At 49.3% G+C, this 27,019-nt stretch overlaps 7 protein-coding genes across 18 annotated transcripts; 2 read left to right on the forward strand and 5 right to left on the reverse strand.

Moving 5' to 3' along the window:
* Nucleotides 1-47: 47 nt before the first annotated feature.
* On the reverse strand, nt 48-7,348 carry LOC120446796 (helicase ARIP4). Of its 2 annotated transcripts, none has more exons than XM_039627952.2 (8): nt 7,067-7,348; nt 3,857-6,313; nt 3,188-3,795; nt 2,934-3,132; nt 2,174-2,870; nt 1,997-2,108; nt 1,707-1,940; nt 48-1,657 (listed from the first exon to the last, which is right to left on the reverse strand). In XM_039627952.2, coding segments are annotated over exons 1-8 (5,064 nt in total). In that variant the 5' UTR covers nt 7,069-7,348; the 3' UTR covers nt 48-902. The 2 variants fall into 2 exon arrangements, with proteins under 2 accessions (XP_039483886.1, XP_043861834.1); XM_044005899.1 differs by lacking the exon at nt 7,067-7,348 and adding an exon at nt 6,545-6,561.
* Nucleotides 7,349-7,670: 322 nt separating this feature from the next.
* LOC120446704 (beta-1,4-glucuronyltransferase 1) lies at nt 7,671-9,500 on the forward strand. Its single transcript, XM_039627803.1, has 4 exons — nt 7,671-7,780; nt 7,839-8,824; nt 8,883-9,036; nt 9,093-9,500. Exons 2-4 carry the CDS (start codon nt 8,034-8,036, stop codon nt 9,315-9,317), a joined length of 1,170 nt encoding a protein of 389 aa, XP_039483737.1. The 5' UTR covers nt 7,671-7,780; nt 7,839-8,033; the 3' UTR covers nt 9,318-9,500.
* Nucleotides 9,501-9,785: 285 nt separating this feature from the next.
* Nucleotides 9,786-16,113, forward strand: LOC120444423 (uncharacterized protein DDB_G0283357). Of its 3 annotated transcripts, none has more exons than XM_039624054.2 (7): nt 9,786-9,958; nt 12,636-12,657; nt 12,979-13,354; nt 13,781-13,890; nt 13,959-14,538; nt 14,591-14,895; nt 14,969-16,113. In XM_039624054.2, the coding sequence occupies exons 3-7, from the start codon at nt 13,105-13,107 to the stop codon at nt 15,059-15,061; spliced, it is 1,338 nt and encodes a 445-aa protein (XP_039479988.1). In that variant the 5' UTR covers nt 9,786-9,958; nt 12,636-12,657; nt 12,979-13,104; the 3' UTR covers nt 15,062-16,113. The 3 variants fall into 3 exon arrangements, with proteins under 3 accessions (XP_039479988.1, XP_039479989.1, XP_043861712.1); XM_039624055.2 differs by having other exon boundaries at nt 12,989-13,354; XM_044005777.1 differs by lacking the exons at nt 9,786-9,958; nt 12,636-12,657 and having other exon boundaries at nt 12,689-13,354.
* A 154-nt stretch (nt 16,114-16,267) lies between these two features.
* On the reverse strand, nt 16,268-17,391 carry LOC120444427 (allergen Tab y 5.0101). Its single transcript, XM_039624066.2, has 4 exons — nt 16,850-17,391; nt 16,697-16,795; nt 16,477-16,636; nt 16,268-16,407 (listed from the first exon to the last, which is right to left on the reverse strand). Exons 1-4 carry the CDS (start codon nt 17,389-17,391, stop codon nt 16,384-16,386), a joined length of 825 nt encoding a protein of 274 aa, XP_039480000.1. The 3' UTR covers nt 16,268-16,383.
* LOC120444426 (antigen 5 like allergen Cul n 1) lies at nt 17,312-18,499 on the reverse strand. 5 transcript variants are annotated; one of them, XM_039624063.1, is made up of 5 exons: nt 17,964-18,499; nt 17,802-17,906; nt 17,586-17,745; nt 17,488-17,529; nt 17,312-17,411 (listed from the first exon to the last, which is right to left on the reverse strand). In XM_039624063.1, exons 1-4 carry the CDS (start codon nt 18,497-18,499, stop codon nt 17,521-17,523), a joined length of 810 nt encoding a protein of 269 aa, XP_039479997.1. In that variant the 3' UTR covers nt 17,312-17,411; nt 17,488-17,520. The 5 variants fall into 5 exon arrangements, with proteins under 5 accessions (XP_039479997.1, XP_039479994.1, XP_039479999.1 ...); XM_039624060.1 differs by having other exon boundaries at nt 17,326-17,411; nt 17,488-17,540; XM_039624065.2 differs by having other exon boundaries at nt 17,332-17,411; nt 17,478-17,529.
* On the reverse strand, nt 18,461-19,695 carry LOC120444424 (venom allergen 5). 4 transcript variants are annotated; one of them, XM_039624058.1, is made up of 5 exons: nt 19,115-19,695; nt 18,958-19,062; nt 18,746-18,905; nt 18,681-18,693; nt 18,484-18,596 (listed from the first exon to the last, which is right to left on the reverse strand). In XM_039624058.1, the coding sequence occupies exons 1-4, from the start codon at nt 19,678-19,680 to the stop codon at nt 18,685-18,687; spliced, it is 840 nt and encodes a 279-aa protein (XP_039479992.1). In that variant the 5' UTR covers nt 19,681-19,695; the 3' UTR covers nt 18,484-18,596; nt 18,681-18,684. The 4 variants fall into 4 exon arrangements, with proteins under 4 accessions (XP_039479993.1, XP_039479992.1, XP_039479990.1 ...); XM_039624056.2 differs by having other exon boundaries at nt 18,491-18,596; nt 18,681-18,689; XM_039624059.2 differs by having other exon boundaries at nt 18,461-18,596; nt 18,681-18,905; nt 19,115-19,685.
* Nucleotides 19,696-20,299: 604 nt separating this feature from the next.
* On the reverse strand, nt 20,300-26,863 carry LOC120444422 (protein tamozhennic). 2 transcript variants are annotated; one of them, XM_039624052.1, is made up of 5 exons: nt 26,306-26,863; nt 23,410-23,571; nt 23,145-23,344; nt 21,815-23,083; nt 20,300-21,746 (listed from the first exon to the last, which is right to left on the reverse strand). In XM_039624052.1, exons 2-5 carry the CDS (start codon nt 23,531-23,533, stop codon nt 20,949-20,951), a joined length of 2,391 nt encoding a protein of 796 aa, XP_039479986.1. In that variant the 5' UTR covers nt 23,534-23,571; nt 26,306-26,863; the 3' UTR covers nt 20,300-20,948. The 2 variants fall into 2 exon arrangements, with proteins under 2 accessions (XP_039479986.1, XP_039479987.1); XM_039624053.2 differs by lacking the exon at nt 26,306-26,863 and adding an exon at nt 24,849-25,081.
* Between the last annotated feature and the right edge of the window lie 156 nt (nt 26,864-27,019).

Below are 27,019 nucleotides of genomic sequence, written 5' to 3' on the forward strand. Positions count from 1 at the left end.
CCCTCAACCAACCATCCCTCGGTTAAAAATGATTCAGCGTCGTGAGCGTGTCTGTTGTTTAATACTTTTCTTTATTGCTTAGATCTAACATTGTTTAATCAAAGCTTGTTTATTATATCGAATCTGCTATTATCTAGACTAATGTCAATGTGTGTTTAGTGTCCTTCTGGGCATGGCTGCCCTTAACAAAAAGAGACCAATCTTCGAATGTTATTCCGTATGAGTTTTTCTATTCGTGGGTTTTATGTTAAATACAATTGGGTAGAACGATTGCTTAGACAGTATGTTACGATCTATGAATATTTATTTAGATTTTGTTTGTTTTTCAGAATGAAAACTAACAACTTAGCGTAATTATGCGTTTAAAAGGAATTCACTATGATACGATAATAATAATAAATAAATAAGAGAAAAATAATGGTAAGGAATAAAGGCCGAGCTCTGTTTGTCCAGTCAAGGTGGCACCTAAACGACAAGGTAAAAATGAAATGTGTTCGCAAGCATTTCTGATTTGCAAGCCGCAGGAAATAGAAAGTTAATAAGTATAGGAAGCATTTAGTGGTTTATTGATCACATATATGATCTTATTAATTGTCTAATATAATTAAGTTTACTTCTTGGGCGATTCTAACTCGGAAAACACAGAATAAATATCATCGCCCACACAAATAACGCTTTTTAAATACATTCTAAAATGTAAGAGAAACAATTTGAAAACTGCCTTTCGACCAATCATCTATACAGTACATGCACATGCACAAACATCGTTACAACTCAAATGTAATGTGAGTCAAAGCAATAAAATGATCAGTAACTAATATTCTGAGTATATTTGAGCTCGTTATGGCGGCTTCGCCCTGAACTGGACACGGAGATATTGGACCATAGTCTATTTACACTCGCTATTGCGACGACCATTCGTTGATGGGGTAAGTACTACCGATGTACGATGGCTGTCGAATAGACTCGCTTGACGCTGGTGAGTTTACAACCGAACTCCAATGCTGCCGGGGGAAAACATTTGAGTTGACGTAAGACGACGGAGCGCCGATGTAAGACGCCGGTGGATGCAGGTTGGAATGGTACGGTGCGAAGTTCAGATTGCCGTAGGAGGTGTAGTTATTGATGTGGTAGCTGGAAGCGGGTGGTGCGGACTTGTGCTTATTGTCGTAGTAATCGTAGTACTGGGGAGGATATGTGTGCTGAAAGGGCTTAGGCTGGAAGTACGAACTATCCGCTGGCGGCGGTGCCTCGCTGTTCGGAGCTCCTGGATGCGGTGGGAGCGCGGCATTGGGCTGAATACTATTGGCGTTGCTGTAACCTTCGCCGGCAGCCGGCACGTGGTTCTGATGTTTGTATGCCGGTGGAGGTGGCTGCTGCGCCGGTTGCTGCTGCGATGACTGTGGCTGCGACTGTTGATGCGACTGCTGCTGTGAGTGTGTCTGCGACGGCTGTGGGTAGCTTAAGTCAGAAGGCATCTGATGATGATTGGATGGGGTGGCTAAAGTAGTATTTGGTTGTGTCTGCGGCTTAAAATGCACGTTCTCCGTGGATTTTCTCTCCTTTGTAGGCATTTCTGTTCGGCTAGTTGTCGCCGGAGTGGATTCCTTGCTCTTCACTACACGTGGCTCGTCATCAGCAGTCAGATCTTTCACATCTGAAAGAAGATATTAACTTTTAACCAAAGGCAATTTTACAATTCGTACCTTCTTCTGGAGATTGAGGCTTCGCGGTATCGGTGTCACCATCGTCAGTTATGTCAATCACATCGTCCTTGTTTGTCTTTTCTGGTTCTGTTTTGGCCGTGGTCCTTATAGCTATGATCTTCCCGCTGTCCAACTGCATGTAAATTCCCTTTGCCGACTTCAGAACCATAACTCTCTGACCAGCCTTTAGAATGATATTGGCCTTATCGGCCGAATTTGTGGGAATGACAACATCTGAAATAAATGCGTATTATATATCTGAAGTTCATTTAGAATCAACAGCGTTTTACCAAGAGGCAAGGTCATTTCTTGGGCAGTCATCCCCTGTCTTTGCCAAACGTCAGCCGGAATCCATCGAGTGGATCGGCCTCCAGTTGAGGACGATGTATTGGTTTTTATTTGCTATGGGTTAGAAAAACATTAACAAATGTCCGATGCAATACTGCATCTAGATGTAAGTGACTTACCTGGTTCATTGGTTTGGTAATCACCGTTCCATCGTTGTTCACAATTTTGTAATGCATCTTCGCAGGTGCATAGGTGAATCTCTGATTGACGGCAGCTTTCTTTTCCAGCTCGTAGCTTCGATGAGCTTGTCTTTTTTCCGCTTGCGACAGCTTTCTGTCCTTCTGATCGACCAATAAACTCTCGTGCAAGAAGGGCTCCTTTGTAACACAGTGCCTATGCATGTCGAGAATAGTGTTTATTATAGCGTCGAAATGAACAGTATGTTCCTGGCCATCGTTCTTTTCGTTCTTGATTGGCGAGTGAGAGGCACCGTTTGGTGATTTAGGCTCAAGTTGATCGTCTAGTGGCTTCGAGGGTCCATTATTTGATTTATTAGACGACTCCTCTGGCGACATATTTGTATCTACCTCAATCTTAATTTTTGCACTTCCTGGCTTGCTTCCATCCTCGGACGGCGAGCCTGGCTTACTCAAATCGCCTGCAGATTTATTTACCTCCTCGACTGTGTCTTCATCAGAGTCATAATCGTGGCACAGATTGGTAATATCCTTCATGGAGAGATGTGCCTCGGGATTGCATTCATCGACGATTCTATCGGACATTCCTTGTTTCTTGATCTGCCGATCGTAGATCTTTTTCTCCAGACACCTGTCCATCACGATTCTGTACACAAAGCACGGCTTTGTCTGACCATACCTGGAAAATAGAGTATATTTAATTGAACATTGTAGTGAGAAAATAGGCCTATTAATCTCGTACCTATAAATCCTATATACAGCTTGAGTATCGTGACAGGGGTTCCAACTAGCATCGAATATGATTACGCGATTCGCTCCGGTGAGGTTTATTCCCAACGAGCCGGCTCTTGTTGATATTAAAAAAAGCTTAACATTACTATTTGCATTAAATTCATTGACTAGCCTTTCCCTTTCCTGCGAGGAAGTGGAACCATCCAAACCTGAAACAGGAGCAAACGGTTAAAGAACTTCCAATAAGCGGATGTCCATACTTACGAAAATAAGAGCTGTTTTTAGTCCACAGTTGATTGCTTCCAGGAACATAGCTGGATTTTAGATAGACTTCGAGTAAGTTTAAGGTTAATAGGCTTTGGCTAAACAACAGAATACGATCTCCCAACTGCAGGCTCTCCTTTAAGATGCAGAAGAATATCTCCATTTTGGGCGAATTCGATATAAGGCCCGACACATAGTTCTTCATCAAGTCCACAGCCCACGAACACGAGAATTCATCGTTTCGCTGCTTGCTCTTGAGTAGCTTTTTAAACGGCTCGGCAGCAGCAACGCCACCAACGTTTTTACTGCCTGCGGCGTTCCATTCACTTGTCTTGCTTGCATTGCACCCATTATCTAGTTGATTGTTGGTACACGGCGCTTGTATCGTCGTTTCGACGGTCTTTATTTCGTTTGTGTCCAGATCCACGATCTCTGAAGACCCCGTAATACTTTCAAAGTTGCTCGACATGTTTGTGTCCGTTTGCTTAATAACTTCCACGCATCCCGGTTTGGGTAGAATACTGGAATCCATCCAGTAGTTGTTCTTAGCCTCACTACCGAACGATCCATAGTTAAGTGGCTCAGGTTTTTCGTCATAGAAGCTGGGACTGCAATAAAATATTTATATAAATGATCTGAATATATTGAAAGTGTTATCTAATACCATACCTCTTATTTAAATATTTAGCATTCAAATCCGATGATGCGGGGATGTTGAATAGAGTTTGATTCTCGGCTTTGGAAAACGTTTCGATACTATTGATCGGATCCCCGGATCCATTGATTTTCTTCTCGAGAGGCGATGCCAAACTCAAGGAAGAATCTGCACTTGGCTCCACAATGGGCGTGGCAGCGCCCTTGGTAACGTCCTCGTCAATTTCTAAATCTAAGTCAGTCTCACATTTTTTCAGAAAATTATACAGAACATCTGGATGGTTCCAGATTTTGCAGCAAACGGCAAAGGCCTTTAGCGGGTTGGGAAAAGCTTTTGTGCGCACCACATCCGTCATAAAGGTGTCGTAGAGCTTGCGTTGGAAGGCGGTCATTTTGACCAGGATGACGTACTCGTACTTCTGAGGCAGCGTCAGCTGCAGCACAGTGTGCGATCGCCGCTGAACGAAGCCCAGCAGCAGGGAGTGCAGCACGTGCGCCCTGTAGCGCATGAGCTTGATGTCATCCGGCGTGGAGTCCACGCACTGGCCATTCTGGATGGGCCGCTCGAACATGTTGCAGAACTCCGTGCGAGTGCCCAGGTAGTTGGGTCGCACAAAGTCCACCATGCACCAGTACTCGAGCAGGTTGTTTTGCAAGGGGTAGCCGGTGAGCACAATACGGCGCCGCGTCCTGATCTGCTTCAGGGCCAGCGAGATGCCGGCGTGGGAGTTCTTGATCCGGTGCCCCTCATCGCAGATTACCAGGTCAGGTCCTGGCTTCACCAAGGCCTCGTACACCAGATTCATGAGATCGCTGCTGGAGTCCATGCCGTCGGGCCGGATGACGCTGCCCTTTCGCTTGCGCGTCTTGACCAGCTTGAGGGCCAGCAATCGAAACAGCTCGTAGCCGATGAGAAGCACACCGCCTTCATGCACCCAGTTGAGAATCACCTTCGCCCGAGCCGTCAGCGTCTTCTGCTGGTCGTTCAGCACGAAGATGTCAAAGTTGCGGGCGCGAACATTGCCGTCCGCCGAGTAGCGCGGCACCCACATGTTAAACTCGCTTAGCCAATTCTGCAGCGTGTTGATGGGCATCACACACAACACCGTCTTTGCCGAGGTATGTCTCAGGAAAATATCACAGAAGGAAACAACCTGCAACGTCTTGCCCAGGCCCATGGAGTGGGCCAGAATGCAGCCGAAACCGCTCGATTTGTTGTACCTCCGTGTGGATTCGATGATGTTGTCGTACAGAAAGCGGACGCCGCCGATCTGGTGCGGCTTTATCACTTTCGCTATCTGCGGGGCCAGGTACAGGGTCTCCTCGCCCTCCGGATGCGCCATGTTGACAACCACTTGTCCGTTCTCATCTGGAACATTGTATATATCTTTGACATGCATCCCGCTGTTAGTGGCGTCGTCCGACTCGTTTAAGTCCTCGTCATCTTCCTCCTCCTCCTCCTCTGAGAGGAGAATGCAGTCGTCGTCGGAGCTATCATCTATTGTGACCACCTCGCTGGGCTGCTGCACGCTGGCCTCCTTGTGTAGCACATCCTCAATGCTGCCGCCACTCAGGCTGCTGCTGTTCGACTCGTCAAACGTGTCCGAGGCAATCTCCTCCTCCGGAAAGTCGACGGGCTGGTGGTGTTCGACGGTGTTGGCCACCGCACAGCTCTCGATGCCCTCGCTTTCGTCCAGTTGCAGGATGCGAAAGATCTGTTTGTGCACCACCTGCTTCTGGATCTCGCGCATTGACTTTTGTTGACCAGCAACGCGAGCCAAGCGTTCCGATTCCTCCCGCTGGGCCGCCAGCGTGGTTGAGTCCAGATTGTCCTCGTTCATCACGTCGCGGATGTTTTTCCGCAGGTGACTGTTCTTTTTCTCCTCGGCGGCCGCCGCCAGACTGAGCTTCTTGTTCGCCGCCTGATCCTCTGCCGACGAGTTCTTGCGTTTGTGGCCGTAAGGTACTGTGTTCTTGGCTACCTCGGCCAGGGGATTTATGACCCGGTCGGGGTCGACGGGCTGGCTAATCTCGGGGCAGTATTCTGGCATCTTAACGGGCACTTCCATTGCTCCTTCCATGGGTGTGGGTATGGGTATGGGTAAGGAAATTGGAGGCTGTATATGTGGCTGTAGTGGCGGTTGTTGCTGTGGATGTTGCTGCTGCTGATGATGCGGATGTTGGTGCGGCTGCTGATGCGGATGTGGCTGGGGCTGCTGTTGCGGATGTTGCTGCGGTAGTGGCTGCGGTAGTGGCTGCGGCTGGTGTTGCGGATGATGCTGCGGATGTGGCTGCGGCTGAAGCTGTGGCTCTGTGGGGGCATTGTGGAAGTACCGCCTGGGATCCTCCGGATACATCATGGAGGGATGGAATTCATTGACATTGGGCCATCCCTCCGGCTTTTGTAGTCTTTGGTTAACATCGGGATGGTAATTTGGGTTTGACTCTTCCATGTTGGCTTCTGGATTATCCCTGTGGAAGCGAGAGAAAAAGACTATTATAATACTAGCTACAAATTTGAGTTTCCACACCTAAGTGGCAGATAAGCAATAGAAAACCCGACTTATCCCATCGCTAACAGAGGTCACGAAACCCATTAACAACTCTTTGGGGACAGGGGCGTTGTAATGAACTGGATCTGCTTAATTCGTGGTATCCACTACGCAGGGAGGTCTGTATGTGTATCGGAAGCTATCAACTCACTGGGCAGACTCCTATTTACTTGGCATGGATAAACTCTTGGCTGTTGACACTTTCAGAAGCACTTTTGCACACTTACATACATACAGGTGTAATACCTGTCCGACTTTTGATGGATTATACTAAGTAGGTTCGACTTACAGGTGCTATATAGCAACCTGAGTGGTAACTGGACGATCGTGGTCCTGCATTTGCATCCTGGAGAAGATCTTTAGACCACGATTTGACTTTTGCAGTCCACACATGCATGCACATTACATACTCACATACCAAGTACATACTGAAATCGTAACCGGGCCGGATTTTAGTCTCTTAATGGCCCATAAGTGGGCTATTAGAGGCCTCCTCAAGAGAGGCCCTTTCAACGATCAGGACAAGTCAAGGACAACCCAAATGAAATCGGTTTGGGGGAGTTATTATTATAAATACTAATTCAATTATATATGCACATTACGGGGGGGAATGTTTCCTGAATTACAAGCAGAATTTTTCGTTTTCAGTTCGGACAACAGCAATCTTACGTACATTTACATGCAGCCGGCGAACAGGGTTTTTAGATAAAATAATTAACAACGCAGGTTCTTAATTATTGTTATTTTATACATATGGATGTTTTTCTATATGCACGATTGGGAGGTTCTCTTAATTGGTGAACGTTCTTGAGATTCTCGGCTTATCGCGTGCGCCACTTTGATTGCGAGGACCAGGTCCTTCCGATTGTTATTATATTAATTTAAAATGTTATTCTCGATTTATTTTCTCGCTGTTTTCAACATGTACGTTTGTATATAATGTATACATTACTCTACATAGATATGAACAAAGTTTTGCCCAGCTGAACGGTCAGACTGCACGATGAATGACCGATTTGTGGGGCTCTCTGCACGACTCATGGGCGATAGTTATCGAAACAAGGAGGAAACTGAACAGTGAAACTGTTAAATTCAAAGTGTGCATTTATTACTGGGAAGTGTTGATATGACTCATTAAAAAAATATGATGAATTCGCATTTCCTTATATAAGAATCGAACATAACAAAGAGATAAGAAACATATCGATATACGATACAAAGATGGGATGGAATGAACCAGTTACTCGACGAATAACGGCCAGTTATTCTTGTTAAGGCGAATACGGTCACACTGCAAGGACATTTCTAAGTATATATTTTATGTGTTATTAAGGTTGTGTTTTCCTGATAGATAACTGCATTGTGATACTCGATTGCTCGAATGATGGTAGCTATAAGATTGCATTTAAAGGATATAGTATTTAATCTTTCGTCCCTTCTGCCAGTGCCACATATCAAACTGGAGTTCGCTGAAAATAGTGCTGGCCTTCCTCTCGGTCAACATCTTTTGGCTTCTGAAGGTGTATCCTCCGGCGGGAGATGCTCCGCAGAGGTGTCCGCCCACTCCTGAAAGTCCCGCGGCCATAGAGTGTCCCTAGCATTCGGATATCGCCTATGCGCTGCTCCAGCCACTCAACAACATGGACGGCTTCGTAGTTCCGAACAATTCCGCTTCCCTGGCCTTTGATAACATCGACCTGAGCTTCGGCCGCTGGGACAACCAGCAGCTGTACAGGATCAAGGACTTTGCTCTGCTGGGCGAACAGTACGCGAGCACCACGGAGAGCAGTTTGGTGTGCCTGGCCACCCAGACTTCAGTGGAGCGCCTCAACTCGTTGCCCCAGGTGGCTGCCAATTGGCAGGGCAAGATGTCCGTGGCCCTGTTTGCAGCTGGTCCTGAGGAGTTTGTAGTCCTGCAGTACTTTGTTACCTACATGCGCCTGTGCTTCGCCAACATTCGCGAGAATGCCACCTTTCACCTACTCACACCGAGGGACTTTGACAAGTTGCCCCGCATGTCCGCCCTTCCCCCTAACATGAAGGGCAAATTCGACTGCCAGTACCCGGATAGAACGCTCAAGGCCCTGCTCAAGTTTCGCTCCTTAAAAACCCTGCAGTGGCGGCAGAGGAACACATATCCCCAAAACCATATGAGGAACCTGGCACGCAAGGGATGCCAGACGAAGTACGTCTTTCTCACCGACATCGACATTGTTCCCAGCACGAACAGTGTGCCCCAGCTGAACCACTTCTTCAGGACAGCCAATTGCACCAAGAGCTGTGCCTACGTAATCCCCACATTTGAAATAGACGTTAGGGCTACGTTTCCCCGCTCCAAGACTGCGTTGGTGCGCCTGATAAGGAAGGGACTAGCTAGGCCTTTTCACGAAAAGGTTTTTATCTACAACCAATATGCAACTAACTTCTCCAAGTACGATTATCCAATTAGACTTATTAAATCAATTGTAATAAATGTACTTGTACTACAGATGGCTGTCCCCAAACACAAATGAGACGGAAGTATCTGTCAGTCACATCGTAACGAACTTTGAGTTCCTCTATGAACCATTTTACATATCTGTGGACAACGCACCAGCGCACGACGAACGATTTCTGGGTTATGGGTTCACCAGGAACTCCCAGGTGAGTACAAATAGAACGCAGAAACCGCCCATTGCTCAAAGACTTCCTACTTGCAGGTATATGAGATGCATATAGCTGGCTATCAGTTCTACGTCCTTACTCCTGTTTTCACCGGCCATTGGGGATTGCAAAGGAAGCAGGCCAGACCAGCTTGGCGAGAGCAGCAGAATAATGCGAATCGTCGGAAGTTTGACGTTTTCAAAAGTGAGATATTCGTGCGGTACAAAAACGATCCACGCCTGCTGTTGAAAGCCAAGAAGAATCAAATCCTAGTGAAATAAATAAAATAGTTAATAATGTAAGTCCTATTGATGCGTCTTTGTTCACTACGGAAAAGCAAGGATTAACTTTAAACTAGACAAATAAAACTATTTTAAGCAAGTGATCTACAAGATATCAGAATATGAAGACGAATAAAAGCCAATGGATTTGTAGACAGTAAAGTATTAAAAATGCGGAATACATTCCCGACTTTAGAAGTACTTTGATCGTTGTTTCTGGGGATTGGAGGTCCTTGAAAGGGGTGTTAGTGCCGGAGGACTGTCATCTGCGGACTTCCACGCGAATTTAACGCCCAAAGCAGAGGGCGCGAGGATGGACCGTGTGAAGGAAAAGCGTGGAGGTCGAACGCCGGAAGGAGCAGAGCGCCGGCGCAGGACTTTCGCAAGCTGCGTGCTCCGCCAAAAAGCTGCCGTCGCCTTCGCAGGACAATAAAAGCTCGCTCCATCGGCCAGCTTTCCGCAGTCTGTGGCAATCAGAGGGCCCAGTGGATTATTTATTGTGAGTGCTGAGAAAAAGAAAAACGAAAAGAATCGCAACGCGCAATGAGGCAAGGTGATTCCCGTGCGAGCAGCAAAGAAGTCGGGAATAGCCAGAAGAACTTGATTAATCCCCATCCGATCCGGCTGTAAGTCCGCCGCAGGTGAGTCCTTCATCCTTCGCTGTTCGGCGCTCCAAGGCTGCCCAGTCGGTTCGTCCGTGTTTTCGATTTTTCGTAACGGGCAGGACACAAAGGAAAAATGCGAATAATGGGGAAAAAACAAGCATCGACTGACCCACCCATCTATCCAACCATCCATCCAACCATTCATCCAACCATTCAACCATCCATCCATCCAACGACTTGAAGCCCCCGGCTGTTTGCCCAATTAGGTATCAGTTTTCCAGCGACAGACGCATTATCCTGCGACGCCTGCAATATCTGTCCCAATGTCGATGATGCCATTGCCCAGGCGTTCCATCATCGCCACCACCTCAATATCGATATCCGGCGCGAAGGACACCCTTATCAGGCCTCCTCCTTCCGCCCCGAGGCGCATTTGTTTACCTGGGCGCCCTTCGATGGCCACTAATTGCGCTGCGAGTGTCAGCGGCGGACTTAGGAGCAGGCACATGTACAGGTTCGGGAGCAGCCAATTAATATCCAATTTGTGTAATTGTGCCGCACCCGCTTGCCATTCGAGTGCCATTGCCAGTGGCAGTGCCCCAAAATCCACAAAGCACTTCGATGGGCACTTGGGCGTAAAAAACGCAGCTAAAATATTCATTTCTCGCCGATAATGGCAAAGAGCTCACTTTCCGACTGATTTTATGGCCCGCAATTCGACTTTAATGCGGAGAAAAAACGTTGTCTCGCTTGAAATGCAAAGCGACTTTGAAAAAAGTTTTTGAAGTTTAATTTCAACCAACCAGATAAGCAGCATTTCTAGAAGTTGCTCTATTCTATATATATTTGGCTTAAAAATGAGTTTTTTTTAAGTATACCAGAAAATTTTTGAAATTGATTTGGCTTACATTGATAGTGATGATTTCTGTAAGGACTACAAGGACATGCCTTCTTGCAAAACGTCTTCGCTCAGTGTACTTTTTATGCTGATGGTCACAAAGTGGGAAGCGTTTTAATCAGGAGGGGGGGTAAAAAGGACTTGGCGAAAGAGGACATTTAAATATCGTGACCAGATATCCAGAAAGTGGCTACAGGCTAAGCCCGGGATGAGAAGTGACCTTGCTTCCGTCAATTGCACGGCAAACGGGCTGCACTTGCTGGTTGGCTTCTGGTTCTGGCTGTGCTTCTGGTTGTGACTTGGATCTGGTCCTGGTAGCAGGATGGAAAAGGAACAGGAACGGGGGGAGTGCAACTGGGTCAAGCCACTATTAATACATTGGCATTGGCCGAATATGCCGGGGCAAGCTGAGTTCCACGGCCGTCAAGTCAAGCCGAAGCCAGTCAAGTCAACTTTTTAATGTCCCTGTTTACGACAGGAGCAGGGAAAAACAATTTACTGCAGGATGACACCACCACGTAACCAACAACCAACTGTCCGGGCCGTAAAACTAGGAGCCCGTCTGCTGCGAAATTAATGAGAATGTCAAATGCGCTCTGCCATTGCTCAAAGTCAAAGCGAAAAGTCGAAAGCGCAAAGTTTCGATTAAAGATTAAGCTGGCTGCCATATCAGAGCGACTCCGTGTCCCCCGTCTCATGTTCAATTCATAGTCCACTTCCCGGAATGCATATGCATCCGAGCAGCGAGTGGCCCCCACCCAGCGCCAGCTGTTGATCCGATGGCCGCCAATCCTGGTCAGATTGAGGCTTTCTCATGATGAATGCTTGCTGCATTCATTAAAGTCAATCCAATTAAAAGGAAACGCTCTTTGGAAATGTGTTATCTCTTGAGTATCCAGACTTTCGAGCTCATGGAGCACCGATACCCAAGCAGATACATCCTCCCCGTCGCTGGAATCAAACGCTTCCCAAGCGAGGATAATTCGCACACAAAATACTTGGCATATGGGAGGTTGACAGGGAGTGGGAACTGAGCAAATGACTCACCTCCTGCCAGGATTGTGTGGCCTTCGGGTGGGTTGGGTTGGGTTGGGTTTGGGGTGAGTGGGGATGCGCCTGCACCCAATCAGCAGTTCCATATGATTTCGCTTGCGGAGTCAACAGCGGCAATTGGCAGTTTATTGTCGGCAAATATGCCAACATTCGAATGTTTGTCGAATTATGTGGAGCCAATCCCGCCCAGCTCGGCGGATGGGTTATCAATCAGCAGCTGATGGGCATCGGCATGCAAATAGGCGGAGCACGGCTGGCTTAATTGGGATGCAGACACCCACATGGGGCACAGGCAGAGGCAGAGGCACTAGTATATCCTTCAAGGACGCCTCCATGCGAGACTTAATGAGCTTCCTCGGCGCAATAAGCATAATAATAGTTCGCCTGCAACCGAGACAGACTTTGTGCAGCTCGCATCCTTTGGATGGGCATGCAAAAGTGGGTTTCGGTGCAATCTGCATAATAATGACAAGGGGGCGTAGAGGGGGGTGGTTACCTGGATTTCCAACCACTTGTCGTGCCCTAATGAAACCACAAACAGCCCAGGTGTGTGGGTGTGGCCAAAGACGGTGGCGATGGCGATGGCGATCTCCTTGTGGAGAGCAGATGGATATGGAAATTGGGAACAAGGCCATTTGGGGAATGGAAAGCGGTTCCCTTTAAACTTTTAGTTATTCGTTGTGAGCGATTGTTATACTTGATTGAACTATGATATATTATGTTGCATACTTTATGACACCTTTAAATTTCTTTCAATTACAGGTCACTGCTTTTGAACATCCAGGTAATTTAGGCTGTAAGCTTGATGACTATGAATAATCAAGATAATTGCATGCCACTAATCAAAAATCGAGAAGAGCTGAAAACGGAGACTTAAATCCGCTCGTATTTATACTCGTATCGGCGTAAATCCGATGGAAATCTGTGTTTATTACTCTTTTTATTCGTACTCAAGTCACCAATTCTGAAATAGAAGCGTATTGTAAAGCTGTTTCTGTCTCCCTCCCTCTCCCTCTCGTCACCTCTCTCACTCGCTCTCGCTCTCGTTCTTCTTGTGTAATTTCCGTAATCCTTGTAACTCTTCCGTACTCTTGGTGTTGTCAAGTCTGCCGCAGCACCCATGCCCGTTCGAATAGAAAAGGTATCGCAGTAGAAAGGTAACCACAAGCCAGCGGCAGCAGGAGGAGCAGGCGGAGCAGGAAGAGCAGGAGGAGCAGGTGGACCCGACCCCATGGCGCCCTTCAAGCTCAAGTTCCGGATGGGCAGCTCGCGCAGCACCTCGCAGGAGCACGACCCCGACCCGCAGGTGAACGAGGCGCTCCTGGGCGCCCAGAGCCAGCAGCAGAACACGCAGCCGCTCCAGGAGGCGGTGGAGGCCAGCAGCAGCTCCAGCCTCGACCTCGCGGACTCCAGCAGCCTCGGCCAGCTGAGCAGCGAGCGCAAGCTGCTCCTGCCGCCCACCAGCAGCACCATGCGATTGGGTAAGGACGACACTGTAGCATCCTGCACACAAAGAAATCCAGAGTGGGTATCCCGAACAACATCTTTTAAGTAAAATTAGGCTTTTGGGAAAAACAAGGAATCATTTTAAGATCCAGGAATAGGACACATCAGATAAGAACTAGCTTTAAGTTGAGAACAGAGACTTTTCTTATGATGTTCGTAGTTCGACAGCCTTTGTACCTCTTTTTTTTTCTGTGTAGTACATCGCATGCATAAGCACATACTCGTATGTAAATGACTGGGTAAAATGGTAGTTACAGATCCTACATTTCTCCACGCACGAATATTTACCCTACTGTTGCACCTCCTTCTATCCTGGAAAAGTTCAAGTCAAGCTTATTGGGCATTTCCCCTTCGGTGTTCCATCGTTCTTCTAAAAACGCATTTCGCCAAACTTATTGCAGGATACCTTAACCAGAACCGCACTCCGTGCATCAACGAGTCGTTGGCGGACACGGATGCGGACACAGTGCCCACCACCCCACCGCCTTCCTACGAGCATGTTCTAGAGGAGGTAAGTCCAAGTCTGGTGCGGATACCAGATGCTGCTCTATAAACTCTGGCTGTTTCCATCCCATTCAGAACACGCGCTTGTCCCAGCACCAGCGACAGTTGTCCCTGGACAGCGCCACTCCCAACCAGAACAGCCGGCGCAGCTCGGCGAACAGCTCGCGGCACAGTGCCGCCCAGCTGAGTGCCGCCTTGGAGCAGCTGGCCGGGAATGGGGGCGCCGGCGAGTTCTGCAACGACCCGGACTGCAGGCAGAACCTGAACAACAACGGAGCCACCAGCCACGGCAACCACATCCAGAACACGAACAACAACAACGACGGCGAGCAGATCTTCGAGGGCGTCACGGAACTGGAGCTGCGCAGCGACAACGAGGAGCAGCTGAGCATCAACGAGTTCCTGCTGGAAACTGAGATGGCGGCCTCACCATCCCGCCGACTGGAGGATCGGTACGCGGGCGGAGCAGGAGCGGATGAGGATCAGGGTGGCCAGTGCCAGGACGAGCAGTGCGTGCAGTGCAGCGAGGAGCGGGCCAGCGGCGAGGACAGGGATGCGGCCAGCACCAGCAGTCAGGCGGCGGCGTCGTCCGGCGGTGGCCACAACTTTTACGATCCGCTCCTGAATCGGGGCAGCTACGCCAACTACAGTGAAGGTAGGATCTACATCTTCAGTTCCATAGGGATGACCACTTTATCGACTTCTAGGTGGCACTGCGAGTTCGGGACCTGGTTCGGCCAACGGCCAGATGTGCCAGGAGGCGTGTTGCAGCGGATCTGCATCCGGATCGGGATCTGCGTCCAGGAGCGGGCGAAGTGGAAGGCGGCAGAACCAGCAGGGTCAGCCGCCCAACTGCCACACCAGCCTGCTCACGCCGGAGATGATGAGCAACAAGACGAGCAAGGAGATCTACAAGGACCTGGCCAAGCAGTGGGGCATCACCTGCAAGATGTCCGAGAGCTGTCGTTGCATGGACTGTCAGAGTCACTACTTCGACTGCGACTACGATGATGTGAGTTGCCATTGGAGTGTCCAGTAATCCTTGTCCGTAATCTTGAATCTCGAATCTTCTCGGATTCTTGCAGAACGAGCACCAGAAGACGGACGGAGGATTGGGCGCTGGCACGCCCATGTTTATCAGCGAGGTGATGCACGGATCTGGGTGCAACATTTTGTAGGGGACGACATCCGGACGCGGATTCCCCCAAGGATTTGCTGAACAACTACAATTATTTATCCGTATTGTACATGTTATGAGGGAGACGTCTTTTCACGTACTTAGCACTGAGTGTTTGCACATTATTTTAAGGTAATGCTGCACCGATACTGATATATGTTACATAGAGGGAATCGGGGAGTATCACGTGTGGAACGCCAATTGGCCAGCCGCTTTAGGGGCTTTAAAAGTGGGAATCGGGGGAAAGTGGGAAACTGGGAAACTGGGGGATCACTACCAGCGCACCGGCATCGGCGGTAGGAGTATATTTTTGGTCTTAGCCGTAGGACTTAGGGGAATCGAAAATCGAATTGGAAACGGAAACGGAAACGAAATCGGACAATGAGGAGCACTACGAAGTTAATTGATAGGTCAAGTTACCCACCTTGCAGATGAACATCTAAATATCCTTGAGTGTGTTCTTTGGCCGCCGCTTTACCGGCGAATATTTCGAGATCTATATAGTCCTTGAGCTTGTCATCCCTGCAACTTCTGCATCAGTACTCCCCAGCTGCTTTGCCCCTCGTATTTATATGTATTTTTCTAAGTGTAGAGTGTGAGTGGAGCAGAAGGCTTGAGCCCTGAGGAGGATTAGAGGATGAGCGGCATTCCAGTGCCCTTTCCAATCAGAACACTTGGCTGCAGTTGGTGATGGAGTTGGTGATCGAGAGTTCCCGCATAGATGACACCACTAGTCACATGTTATCCACAGCAGCGAACCCTAGAATAAGCTAGTCGGCACTTTTGTGCGCGTTTTAGGCCCAAATCAATGGTGAAGTGAAGGGGCAACCTGCAGGGCGAAACCAAGTTAACTCCATCGAATACTTACTCGAACTAACGAATATGCAAAACGCAAACTTAGTCTGAAGGTCAATTGGTCCTCGTTTAGAGTCGTTGAATGTTCAATATTTGCTTATCTCGTACGCTAACGACATTTTCCGAAGATGAAGCTGGTTTCACTCGACAAATCCCCCCTCGATTCTGACTCGAAGATCGCAGATAGACAAACGATAGTGAGGCACAACCGACTAAGTCTGTTAGCTGTTAGATGGAAGTAGAGAATTACATGTAAGCCGCGTAGGAAATTGGAAACCCAGTACATTTTCCAAGTAGCTGTGTAAGAAGAGAGCCCGAACTCGCATCAGCATAGAAACTAATTCGAAACGGATCGTAGGAAATGTAAGGATTGTATTTCGGGTTCTGGGAGGTTTTCTAAGTCGGACTCCTGTGCTTGAAAAACATATATAAATGTACGAATATACTAAACACCTCACCATCCGACTTTCACTCAACGCGATCGCCCTGATCCTGCGGAACGGAGTAAGGATTAAAGTGGGTGTGGGTGGCAGTGCTAGAGTGTGTGCAGCCTGAACTCACGTGGGGGAAAATCTCGCCGCTGTTCTTGCAGAGATTCGCAAACTTATCAGAGCTAACAACGCCCCAGTCGTCGCAGGAGGAGGTGGGATCCCCGGCCTTGTACACATACGAGCCAGCCAGGTTGCTGAAGTCGAAGTAGCAGGTCACGAAGTGGCAGAACCTGGTGGAGCAGCGGGTTCGGGGGAAAACACACTCGCTACCAGAACACCAGCGTACTCACTTGAAGGATGGATGGCAGTCGGAGCCCACGGCAATGCCACATCCCACGCGTGACACTCGGTCGCTGATGAGGTTGGTGAAGTAGTGCACCTTGGAGTCCCTGTGGCAGCGAAGGATCACCACAGGTGCGGGGTAACCATATTTTCCAGCTCACCTGGTAGGTTCAAAGGCCTGGAGGAGACCGTCTGGATCAACGACATCCCGGTACTCGGCGAACATCGAGTTGAACGCCATCGAATATATCTCCTTTAGATTGACCTTCTCTCTGCGGGTCACCAGGGCAATGGCCTCGCCGACGTGGGGGAACCGCAGGGTGGACCGGCACGGCGACGGCATCAGGGACAAGGTGGACGCATGGTTGTGACCCATGTAGGCCAGCTCCTTGTCCCACAAGAGCCGACGCATCCGCCTGGCCCTCGCGAACTTCTTGTTGCCCTTCGTCGTCAGTTCTCCGCCCGCAAACTCGTTTCGCTTTTGGTTGAGGATGTCCAGTACTATCCTCTGCATCCTCAAGTTGTTCGGAACTGAGGCAAAGAACTTGGTGTCGTTCCCGTAGATGGGGAAGTCCTGAAGATGGCACATGAAGTGCTTTTTGTTCTCCAGCACACACTTGTGCGTCTTGTTGTTGCAGTAGTTGTAGCCGGAGGCCATTGGCAGGAGCAGTATCAAAGGTACCAAAAACCTCCCGATCATCATTACTTCGAATTTATACGGTGCTGAATGGAAAGCAGTCAGTTACTAGCTAGACGATTGGATTAGATCTGATTTTAAAGGAAACGAACTGCCGATTACCCAGAACAAAAACTCAAATTCCTCTAGGCCCCATTAATGATCCTGTGGAGAAGCTATCTTGAGGGAGTCTAGTTGGAACTGGAGTTGCTTGTACTTACAGCGGGAAAAAGGTTACCATTGTTACTGCACAGATGCGCGAACTCCTTGGACCTGCCTGTGCCCCAATCCTTGCAGGAGGAGACAGGCTTACCTGCCTTATAGACATACGATCCGTTCACGTTGTCGAAGTCGAAGTGGCAGGTCAGGAAGTAGCAGAAGCTGGGGAAACAGGAGGATGCATCAGTTAGCAAGCCGGCCAGGATGCAGCCGCTTACTTGGAGGTGGACCCTTGGCGACAGTTGGTTCCCACGGCAACGCCACAACCCACGCGCGATACCCGATCGCTGATGAAGATGGTGAAGTGTGCGCAGATGTAATCCCTGTGGGAGCACTTCGTGATTATGCAAGTTGTGGGATCCCAGGAGTCCCTGGCTCACCTGATGGGATGGAAGCCCTCGAGAAGAGCATCTGGATCCTTAATGTTGAGATGCTCGTCGAACATAAGTTTAAACAACTTATGCAATGCCTCGCGAAGAGTGTGCTTGTACTTGGGCACCATCATGGACAGGCACTCGCCCACCTCAGGGAACCGCAGGGTGGAGCGGCACAGGGTGTGCTTGAAGGACACGGTGGAGGCGTGGGCGCGGGCCATGTACGCCAGCTCGCTGTCCCACATGACTTGGCGCAACCGTCTGGCCGGCGCGAAAGTCATGTTCTTCTTCGTCCTGAATCCGCCGCCCGCAAACTGGTTGCGAAAATGGTTTATGATCTGCAGAATCTCCGATCGCAGGTTAGGGGTATCCGGCGCAACGGCATAGTACCGCGTACCACCCAGCGAGGGAATCTTGTCCAGTTTGCACATGAAGTGCACGTTATTCTCCAGGATGCACCTGTGGGTCCTGTTGTTGCAGTAGTTGTAGCCGTAAGCCAAGGGCAAAAGCAAAATCACAGGCAGCACGGCACTCAACATCATTTTACTAGGAATTTAAACAGTTTGGGAAACTTCTAACTTGAACGAGTTGTGAAGTAAAGGGAAAAGGACCTTCGATTGCTGGAGGGTCCTTGAATATCTAAAGTTCGTTTTATGAATAAGAACGATGAGGTAAAACAAATGAAATGAATTGTCAATGAGTTCGGCAAATTAAAGGACTAACGTCGCTAATCTTCCTGCAAGTATACACGTTATAGCAAAGGAATCAGAGGAGGAGTATCCTCTCACCAGGGGAAAGATTTCGCCAGTGTTTTCGCATAGATTCGCATACTTGATGTTGGCGGTGCTCTTCCAGTCGTTGCAGCCAGTGGCAGCTTTGCCCGTCTTGTAGACAAAGGTTCCGTTCACGTTCGTGCGATCAAAGTGGCAGGTGAGGAAGTGGCAGAAGCTGGGGGAGCAGATTATCAGGGGAGGATCAGTGGAAAGATCCTGGGTCTCACCCGACTTCGCCGTCCCTTTCGCAGTTGGAACCCACGGAGATCCCACAACCCACTCGAGACATCCGATCGTTGACGATGAGGGAGAAGTGCCCCGCGCGGTAGTGCCTAAATCAGTTGAGAGTTATCCAAGCTCCAAGCTCCAAGAACTCTTGCTCACCTTTCGGAATCAAGGGCTCTGGGGAAATTCTGCGGATCCTTAACAGTCTTGTGTTCTTCGAAAACCTGGCCGAAGACAATGCCCAGCAACTCCGTTAGACTGAACTTGTGCTTGGTAGGAGGCGACAGGACCAGGATCTCACCCGTCATCGGGAATCGCACGGTAGCGCGGCACTCGGAGTGCATGAAGGACACGGTGGCGGCGTGGGTGCGTGCCATGTAGGCCAGCTCACTGTCCCAAATGAGCACTCTCATCCGCTTGGCGCTGGGGAATGTCTTGTTCTCGGGTAGGTCCAGTTCCCCGCCGGCGAACATGTTCCGGAAGGTGTTGAGCACGCCCAGCATTTCCTTGCGCACCTTCTGGGTGTCCGGAATGCTGATGTGGTACTTGGTCCGGCCTCCGTAGGGCTTCAGGTCCTCCAGCTTGCACATGAAGTGCTTACTCTCGGCCAGGTCGCACAGATGGGTTCTGTTGTTGCAGTAGTTGTACCCGGCAGCCATGGGCAGCAGCAGCACCAGCATCAGCATCACCATCAGCATCACGGCGAGCAGCAGATTGGAGGTCATTTGGAGCACGGAGCAGGAGCTTTAATTTAATCAGTATTCGGGTGAGGTGGGGTTGAGTAAAGTGGAATGTTCCCCCATTCAAACGAGGCTTGGATATGTCAAAATTGTATTTTATTGTTATTTTTTCGTTAGGGAGTTTAGGAAGAGCTGCCGCTAAATTCATTCGGTAATAGTATGCAAAGTTATGTAATAAAATGGTTTGAGCGAAGGTTGTGCCTAAATGGCCATGGTGAAATTTCTTGGTTTCATTCATCAACGATTCATCGATTCTTAATCCTTAGTCGGTCTAAAGTCTAGATATATTCCTTCGGTTTGCTGGCAATGGCATACACAGATAGGCGTTTGGAACTCGAAACGTTAACGGAGGTGTACAAAAAATACAATAAACTATTCAACATAGAGCAATAGGTACGTGGTATCGCTTACAAAAATATCTCGAGTGCTTTCGATTCTACTACGGGGATGCTTCAACAGGAAACAATAGTAACATTTAACATTTAAACAAATGGCTTTGGGAATTGTCACATAGCTTGGGTGGGTGGGATGACGTGGTACTCTGTTCATGTTCTCGTTTTTATTCTCGTAAAATGTGAATCAAAAACTTCAAGTTTACAACCCGTACCAGTTCTGTTCGATTTATTATGTTGCGTTATGCGTAGCTCGGTTCTTCGAATTGAAATCGCTTATGTCGCTTACGGCTATAGGCTATAGGTGTATTATCTATGCAAGATCGGTATATATAACTCTATGTACTCTGATTTACTGTCGGAAATACGTATTGTGAATGCAACTATTAGCATAAGGTATATATTATCAGTTGATTTCCTAGAAAACTTCCAAGTTTGAATTTCACTCTCTCGCTCCCCTCGGCGCATGCACACGTACAAATATATAAATGTCTATATGCTGTATATATATATATATGTATAATATAGATGACTTATACAGGGAGGCACGTAATTTGAAACAGAAGCGCCCTTAACAATGGGAAACAATCTAAAACTAATTAAAGCGTGTGTTTACGAGTAGGGGTAACTAATTAGAATACTTCGTATGTACAGACTGCAGACCCATCTGCATCACCCGTCTGCAGCGCCATCCGCTGATCCAAGGAGCCGAATGCGGATAACATAGGGTTGCCTGCCATCGAACGACGACTTCGAGACTAGATCTTGGAGACACGCGCACAGGCTTACATTGGTCGTATAAAAAATATATGAAGCTATACACTGTTTGTATCACTAACGAGGGTTCCGTTGCACTGCATCCTACACGCAGGTCGAGGATGCGTGCGACACACTGGCCGCTGCCGCCGCCGCAGCAGCCGCCGATGAGGAAGCCGCCGTGGCGGCCTCCAGGTTGAAGTCCTTGCTGCGGCAGCACATCTCGCAGATGCGCTTGGTGTCTGGATTGAGGAAGGTGCAGAAGCTGCAGCTCCACTCGTTCGGACTGGTCACAATCAGCTGCGGGGACACAGTCGGCGGCTGCTTGGGCACAGCTCCCGTGCGGTTCCTTGACCCGGTACCCCGATTGTCCACGACAGCCGTCTTCAAGGCGGATTTGACCTTCTTTACGCCGGCACTGCTGCTATTGGGCAGAGGACTGGGTGCTGGAGCTTGCACCACCTTTGCCTCGCGCCGCCCCGTCCCGGATTTCTTTTCCAGCGTGCGCGCCTTCTCTCCATTTGTGGGTTTCGCGGGCTCGCGGCGCTTTTCCGCCGGAGGAGCTGCACCGCCATTGGTTATGGCCAGCGAATCGAGGTCCAAGCTCTGCACCAGCAAGTCCTCGCGGTCACCCAGATCCTTGGTGTAGCCGGAACGCTCGAGGTTCTTGAATACATAGTTCCAGGACTCGAAACTGCCGACGCCCTCCTGCACTTTGGGCATCAGAGGCGGCGAACCGATGTCCAAGGCCACAAATCCATCCAGACTGGCTGAGTCGTAGCTGTTCATGTCCGAAATGGTGGTGGGTATATCACGTTCGTTGCCGGACCTCTTGGCTGGAGCCGTTCGACTGCCCCGCTCCTTCAATTCCTTGTGCATCTTGCGATTATTGTCCATGGTGTTCTGCTTAGAGAATCAGGCAACCGTAAGAAAAACTATATACGTATGACGATGTTAGATTTAAAACTCACTTGCTTTTCCGCTGATCGCGGGTGTTTCTCAGTCGAATTAATGCCGCCCGCCTCGGCTAAAGCCCGCATACGGCTGCTCTTCGGAACGGGCCGTGCGTAGATGTACATGTCCTGGCCGGTCGGCGGCGGCGCTTGCGGAAGCGTGGTAGGCAGGTCGTAGCCCCCGTAGGTGGCGTACATGGCTGCCGGATTACCCCGCATGCTTGGCTGCACCTGACCCCTCAGCTCGGCATACTGCGGATCGTAGTCGTGCGTCCCAAAGTCATGCTGTGTCAGATGTGCTCGGTCGTCAAAGTCAATGAGGTGGTGATCCGGCGGATAGGTGCTCTGTCGGTGCTGCATGGCCGCCAAGGCAGCGGCGGCAGCTGCAGAAGAACTTGGCTGGCGACGATGGTAGTCGCAGCTGTGGGCAGGACCCGACTTTCCCAGCGTGGCGTACATGTTCGCATGCTGTCCATTGCCATAAGGGTCGCCGGGCGAGGCATACGGTGCATTCAGCTGGCTGGAGATGTTGTACGGCAGCGGATAGCGGTTACCCGGTGCATTGTAGGCTCCAGCCACGGCCGCATAGGAGGCACTGCTGCCCATGCTCAGGCCATCCAGACAGTCATAGGGCGCCTCGTAGACGTGCGGCAGCTGGCACTGCTGCTGCAGTTGCTGGTCGAAGGAGTGGCGGTGAGGCAGATGGGCATGCGGCTCCTGGTAGTGCTCCAGGCTGCGAGAATGCGTCATCAGCGGACCAGGCAGGTGCGGCTGCTGCGGCGGAGGCGCTGGGTAAGGCGGCAGATACTTTCCCGCCTCGTTCAGCCCATTCGGATGCAGGGCGCAAGTGCCGGCGCTGCTAGGATGATGGGCTACGTTGTTGCCGCGCATAGCGCAGGCAGCTGGCGCAACTGACGCCACATTGCTGTATGTGTTTTCCTGCATCGGTGGCTGCTCCTTGCGCACACGCTTCTCACACAGCTGCCTCACCATCTCCTTGATGGTCGTGGAAGTTCCGCCCACATAGCGGTCGCGGAACTGCAGGATGTCCTTCCAAGTGCAGCTGTATCCCGCTGCCGTGACGCCCGCGTAGATGTGCTTCATGATCTGGCACTCCACGTACGCGGCCATTGCGTCGCGCGAGACATTCGTCACCTGATCCGGACAAATGGGACCCTCGAGGACGAAAGTGTCCTCGGCAGTCCGGCGATAGCCCATGGCCAGAAAGAGCTGCTCGGCGTCCAGCAGGCGGGATTGTATGTCGTGCTGAAAGCATCCCGAATAGGTCTGCGGAAGATGGTTTATTCAGTTAGATTTCGGTATTTAATATATATATTCATGTATCCACCTTAAGAGTACGATACTCCTTTCGCCAGGGCTTCGTAAACAGGTTGTTGGCATACTGGCTGATGGTCTCGAAGGCTACGATGGCGTTCTGGGCCGAGAAGTCGGGCAGCTCGAGCACAGACCTCCGCAGGACATGCCCTGTTTCCGGCAGAAAGAACTTGCGATCGTGCTGCACCACGCAGAGGAACTCCTTCAGGCAGCCTGTGAATGCGATTTGCTAAGTTTGCTAAGTTCCATTTGGGACAACGTTAAGGCGACGAACTCACCCTCCAGCTGCTTGCGCTCCTCGAGCTTCTGTATGCTCTCCTCCGTCTCGAGGAACATCCAGTGGCGCCGGAGAATCTCATCCCACAGATCGGGGATGAGGTCGCGCGGCACGAAATCTGACATCTCGGGCTAAGGACTCTCATTCAAGGCGCCTCCGGCTCCTGCAAAACAAAAACGCAAGGTTACACTACGGCAAAAATCTCGAGAGGCCAGAGCACGCCATCATGGCTATTGATTTTCCACCAGGGGGTGGGGATGCACTTCTCTGGCATGAATCACCCGAATCACATCCTTTCCCGCATTCCCCGCACGCGGTCGCCATCGAGGCATGCAGCAAATAAATAAACAACTAACTGGGTTCGAATGGAGTAACAATAACTGGCAGATAAGACCAAACAATGGGCTCCATTTGGGGCCCGTCATCGATAGTGGCATTCGCGACTCCTTATCAATTTCCTCCCAGCCAGCGGAGCACCCAAAGCAACCAGTAGTTGCCCCTCCTCGCCGACAGAATCAGTTGACAACAAAAAGCTCACCTGTGATTACGTTTGCTGTGCTCTAGCAGCCATTCATTCCATTGCAGTGGATGCTGAGTCATTGGCGGGGAAAATCAGTTGGAGGGGGTTTCCCGGAATTTAAGAAACTAGAAGCTGAGTCTGTCCACAATCAATGGTTTTTGTATTCATTAAAAAACAAAAGTCTAACTATCTTCAGGACGAAAAAGTGCGCACAACCCTTTATTATGATTGTACCCATAAAAAACCAAAAAACATAACATTTTATGTCTTACTATGCTATTTTGAGATTGCAAAATTTGTTTATTTATAAAAGCTTATCTAATCTGTGGGCCCCTTTTTGAAACAAAAGATAAGGAAGTGTAAGAAATCAACTAAATGTGGCTGTTCGTTGTATTTCATCGGTGAGTCATAAGGTCGGAAATGCTAATCACGAACGATTTCTAGGCTTACCTATTATACGTGAAAATGAGTGTAGTAAATACAGCAAGTGTAATACGCTTAAGCTGGAGATAATGTCCCCAGGTTCGTCGTTAATAATATGATGATACTAGATAATGCCCAAGCAGGCACTGCTTACTTATAAGATTTCGAGTGCAACCCTCTACTATCTGTGAGCTTCACCTGGCGGATACTCCTCACCAATGGGTATTATCTGCTCGCTGACCCGAAAGAAAGCCCACAAGTGCTCGATAGGAGCCCAGAAGCCCCTCGATGGCATCGCTTGGCCTTATCTCGCCCCTGGCCCCAGAAACTGGAGAACCGAGCCACTTGACTGGCTATCTCGACGATATTGATATCGGCTATCGTGGAGCCAAAGATCGTCCATTGGCCTTTGCCATTCAATGCGGTTGCGAGTGGGAGAAACGGAGAGCCCCAGAGCGGCGCTACGTTGAACAACCTTGGGGAGTGGAGTGACTCACTTGGCGTTCGGCGCTCCAATCAGAATGCGAATGAGCAGCAATGAGGCGGGCGTGGAGAAGCAAGTGCAGTGCAACTGAGTAAACGGCGAAGCGGCAGCAAGAGGAACCGGATAAACGGCGTGTGAAGGAGGACAGCTTGAGGAGTGATAAGAGTATATCACATATATCTTTTGCTCCTCTAGAATTTGATTTACTTATGCAATAATTTCGACGCTACACATACTGACAACTTCCTGTTTAGTTGCTTGTGTTCGGGTCGTATGTATGTACATATATCATTACCACTTAATAATAATGCTATCCCCAAATATAAATGATAAAGGCGGTTTAAACAGTCGACCAATTAATGGGCAGAACACTGCATGTATGATGTGCTCAAATAATGAATCAATTGAATATGCATGCCACTGATAGCTTTCCCAGTCCACTGCGTTTTAATTATTGTTTTCCAGCGCCGAAACAGCACACATTGTTGCTGGGAATGGGAAATGGCAAATGAAAATGGGAAATGGAAATGGAAAAGCGGGCCGAAGAAAGTGGAGCTTTCGTGGGAACCCATAAATTCAGTGGCCAAATGAAGCAAGATGATTGCAGGGCGGATTAAAATCAATAGGCAGCATGCAGGTGCAGCAGGTGTAGCAGGTGAGGTGTAGCAAGGACTGAGTGTGGAATGCATGTAGTTACTTATTTACCATGAGTACCACAGGCATATTCGCACTCAGGCGGTGATAAATTCATGGCATTTCGGCTGCCCGTCCGTCTGCTAATTGAATTTTCAATATTTATTGCCTGGCCAGGACACATGCCACTAGTAAATGCCTGAAGCCGAGTGAAAATGCCTCTCGATGGACCGAGAATTCGTGTGCTGACATTACAATGGACGCAATATGGCAGGGATTTGAGGCGTTTATTGATTCAAGCCAAGGCATCGATTGGCCAGGACGAGGATGGGCCATGCAACAGTTTCGAGCCATGTGCCCTGGCCACAGATCCACGACACCACACTTATGCATATACATATACATACATATACTGGCCATCAGGGGCGATTATGCCTATACATATGTATGTACGTACGAGTATATGAGTCTGCCTACCGGCAACCGATGGCAGGGTGCTCCCATTCTTATTTTCAGCAATGCGGCACTAAATTTAGCAAGTAAAAGCTCACCCGGCTCTTTCCTTGGCAGCCAGAAGGCTAGCCAACGCCAGGGCCTCGAAGCGGGGATACCCTGTGCTGGTGACCAACCTTTTTCCTTTTTTATATATCTAGTCTTTCTACCTAGACTACATTTCCTACACACATCACACACACTTTTCTCTCTGTGCGCTGGTACAGTGAACACTTGTTCATCGAACATCTGGTGTTCACTTTTGAGCTTGCTAGTTCACTCGCCCACGAGAGCGCACGTGATACCCTGTAATCCGAAACCAGGAAGCAGCCGCCTTAGACTTACGCAAATTCCCAGTGGTCTGCTGCTTGCTCGACTCTCATTTTTGCATTTTCCTCCGCAAAAGTCCGCGCGCTGGAAAAGTCAACACAAGTTCACCTCTCCAAATTTGTGCGTGGGTGTGGGCGGGGAAGTGGGCGGGGGAGTGGGCGGAAGGTGGTAGGTGGACGGTGGGCGGGGTGTGGGTGGCGATTCGAGAGGGGGCGGAGCGTGGGTGGGTTTATTTTTAGCCCTGCTGCGACGGAAACGCGATAAGTCGGAGATTCTGCTTCCGCAATGTTGTTGTTTTCGCAGCCGTTATTATTAACAAATATTACGCTGCCCACTGGCTCTTCTTCTTGCTTGTTTGCGTTGACAAATCTCGCTGCGCTTTCACAATCACACAAAATCGGGGAAAACTCGTTTTTCCGCCCGTTTTTCGCGGCACACTACTTCGTTGGTAAATCGTTTGTGGCCGCGGACAATGGGAAGGTCTGTTTTTCACACGCGTTTATCACAACAGTAAATAAAATAGCAATTTATCCAGTTTAATCAGCTCGGAGAGGAGTACTTTTAACCGTGAGAAATAACCGCATACTGAAGTGGCGAAAATCCGGGAGATCGCCACGGAAGACTTTGCGGAAAATACCAAATCCATGGCATGGCATATAAGCTTTATTACCAGAGGCGTAGTAAGAGGGTGTCATCTGTGTGAGCCAATCTCTAAAATTTTCAAATGTT

Source organism: Drosophila santomea, chromosome 2R, assembly GCF_016746245.2.
Source record: "Drosophila santomea strain STO CAGO 1482 chromosome 2R, Prin_Dsan_1.1, whole genome shotgun sequence".
Lineage (NCBI taxonomy): Eukaryota > Metazoa > Arthropoda > Insecta > Diptera > Drosophilidae > Drosophila > Drosophila santomea.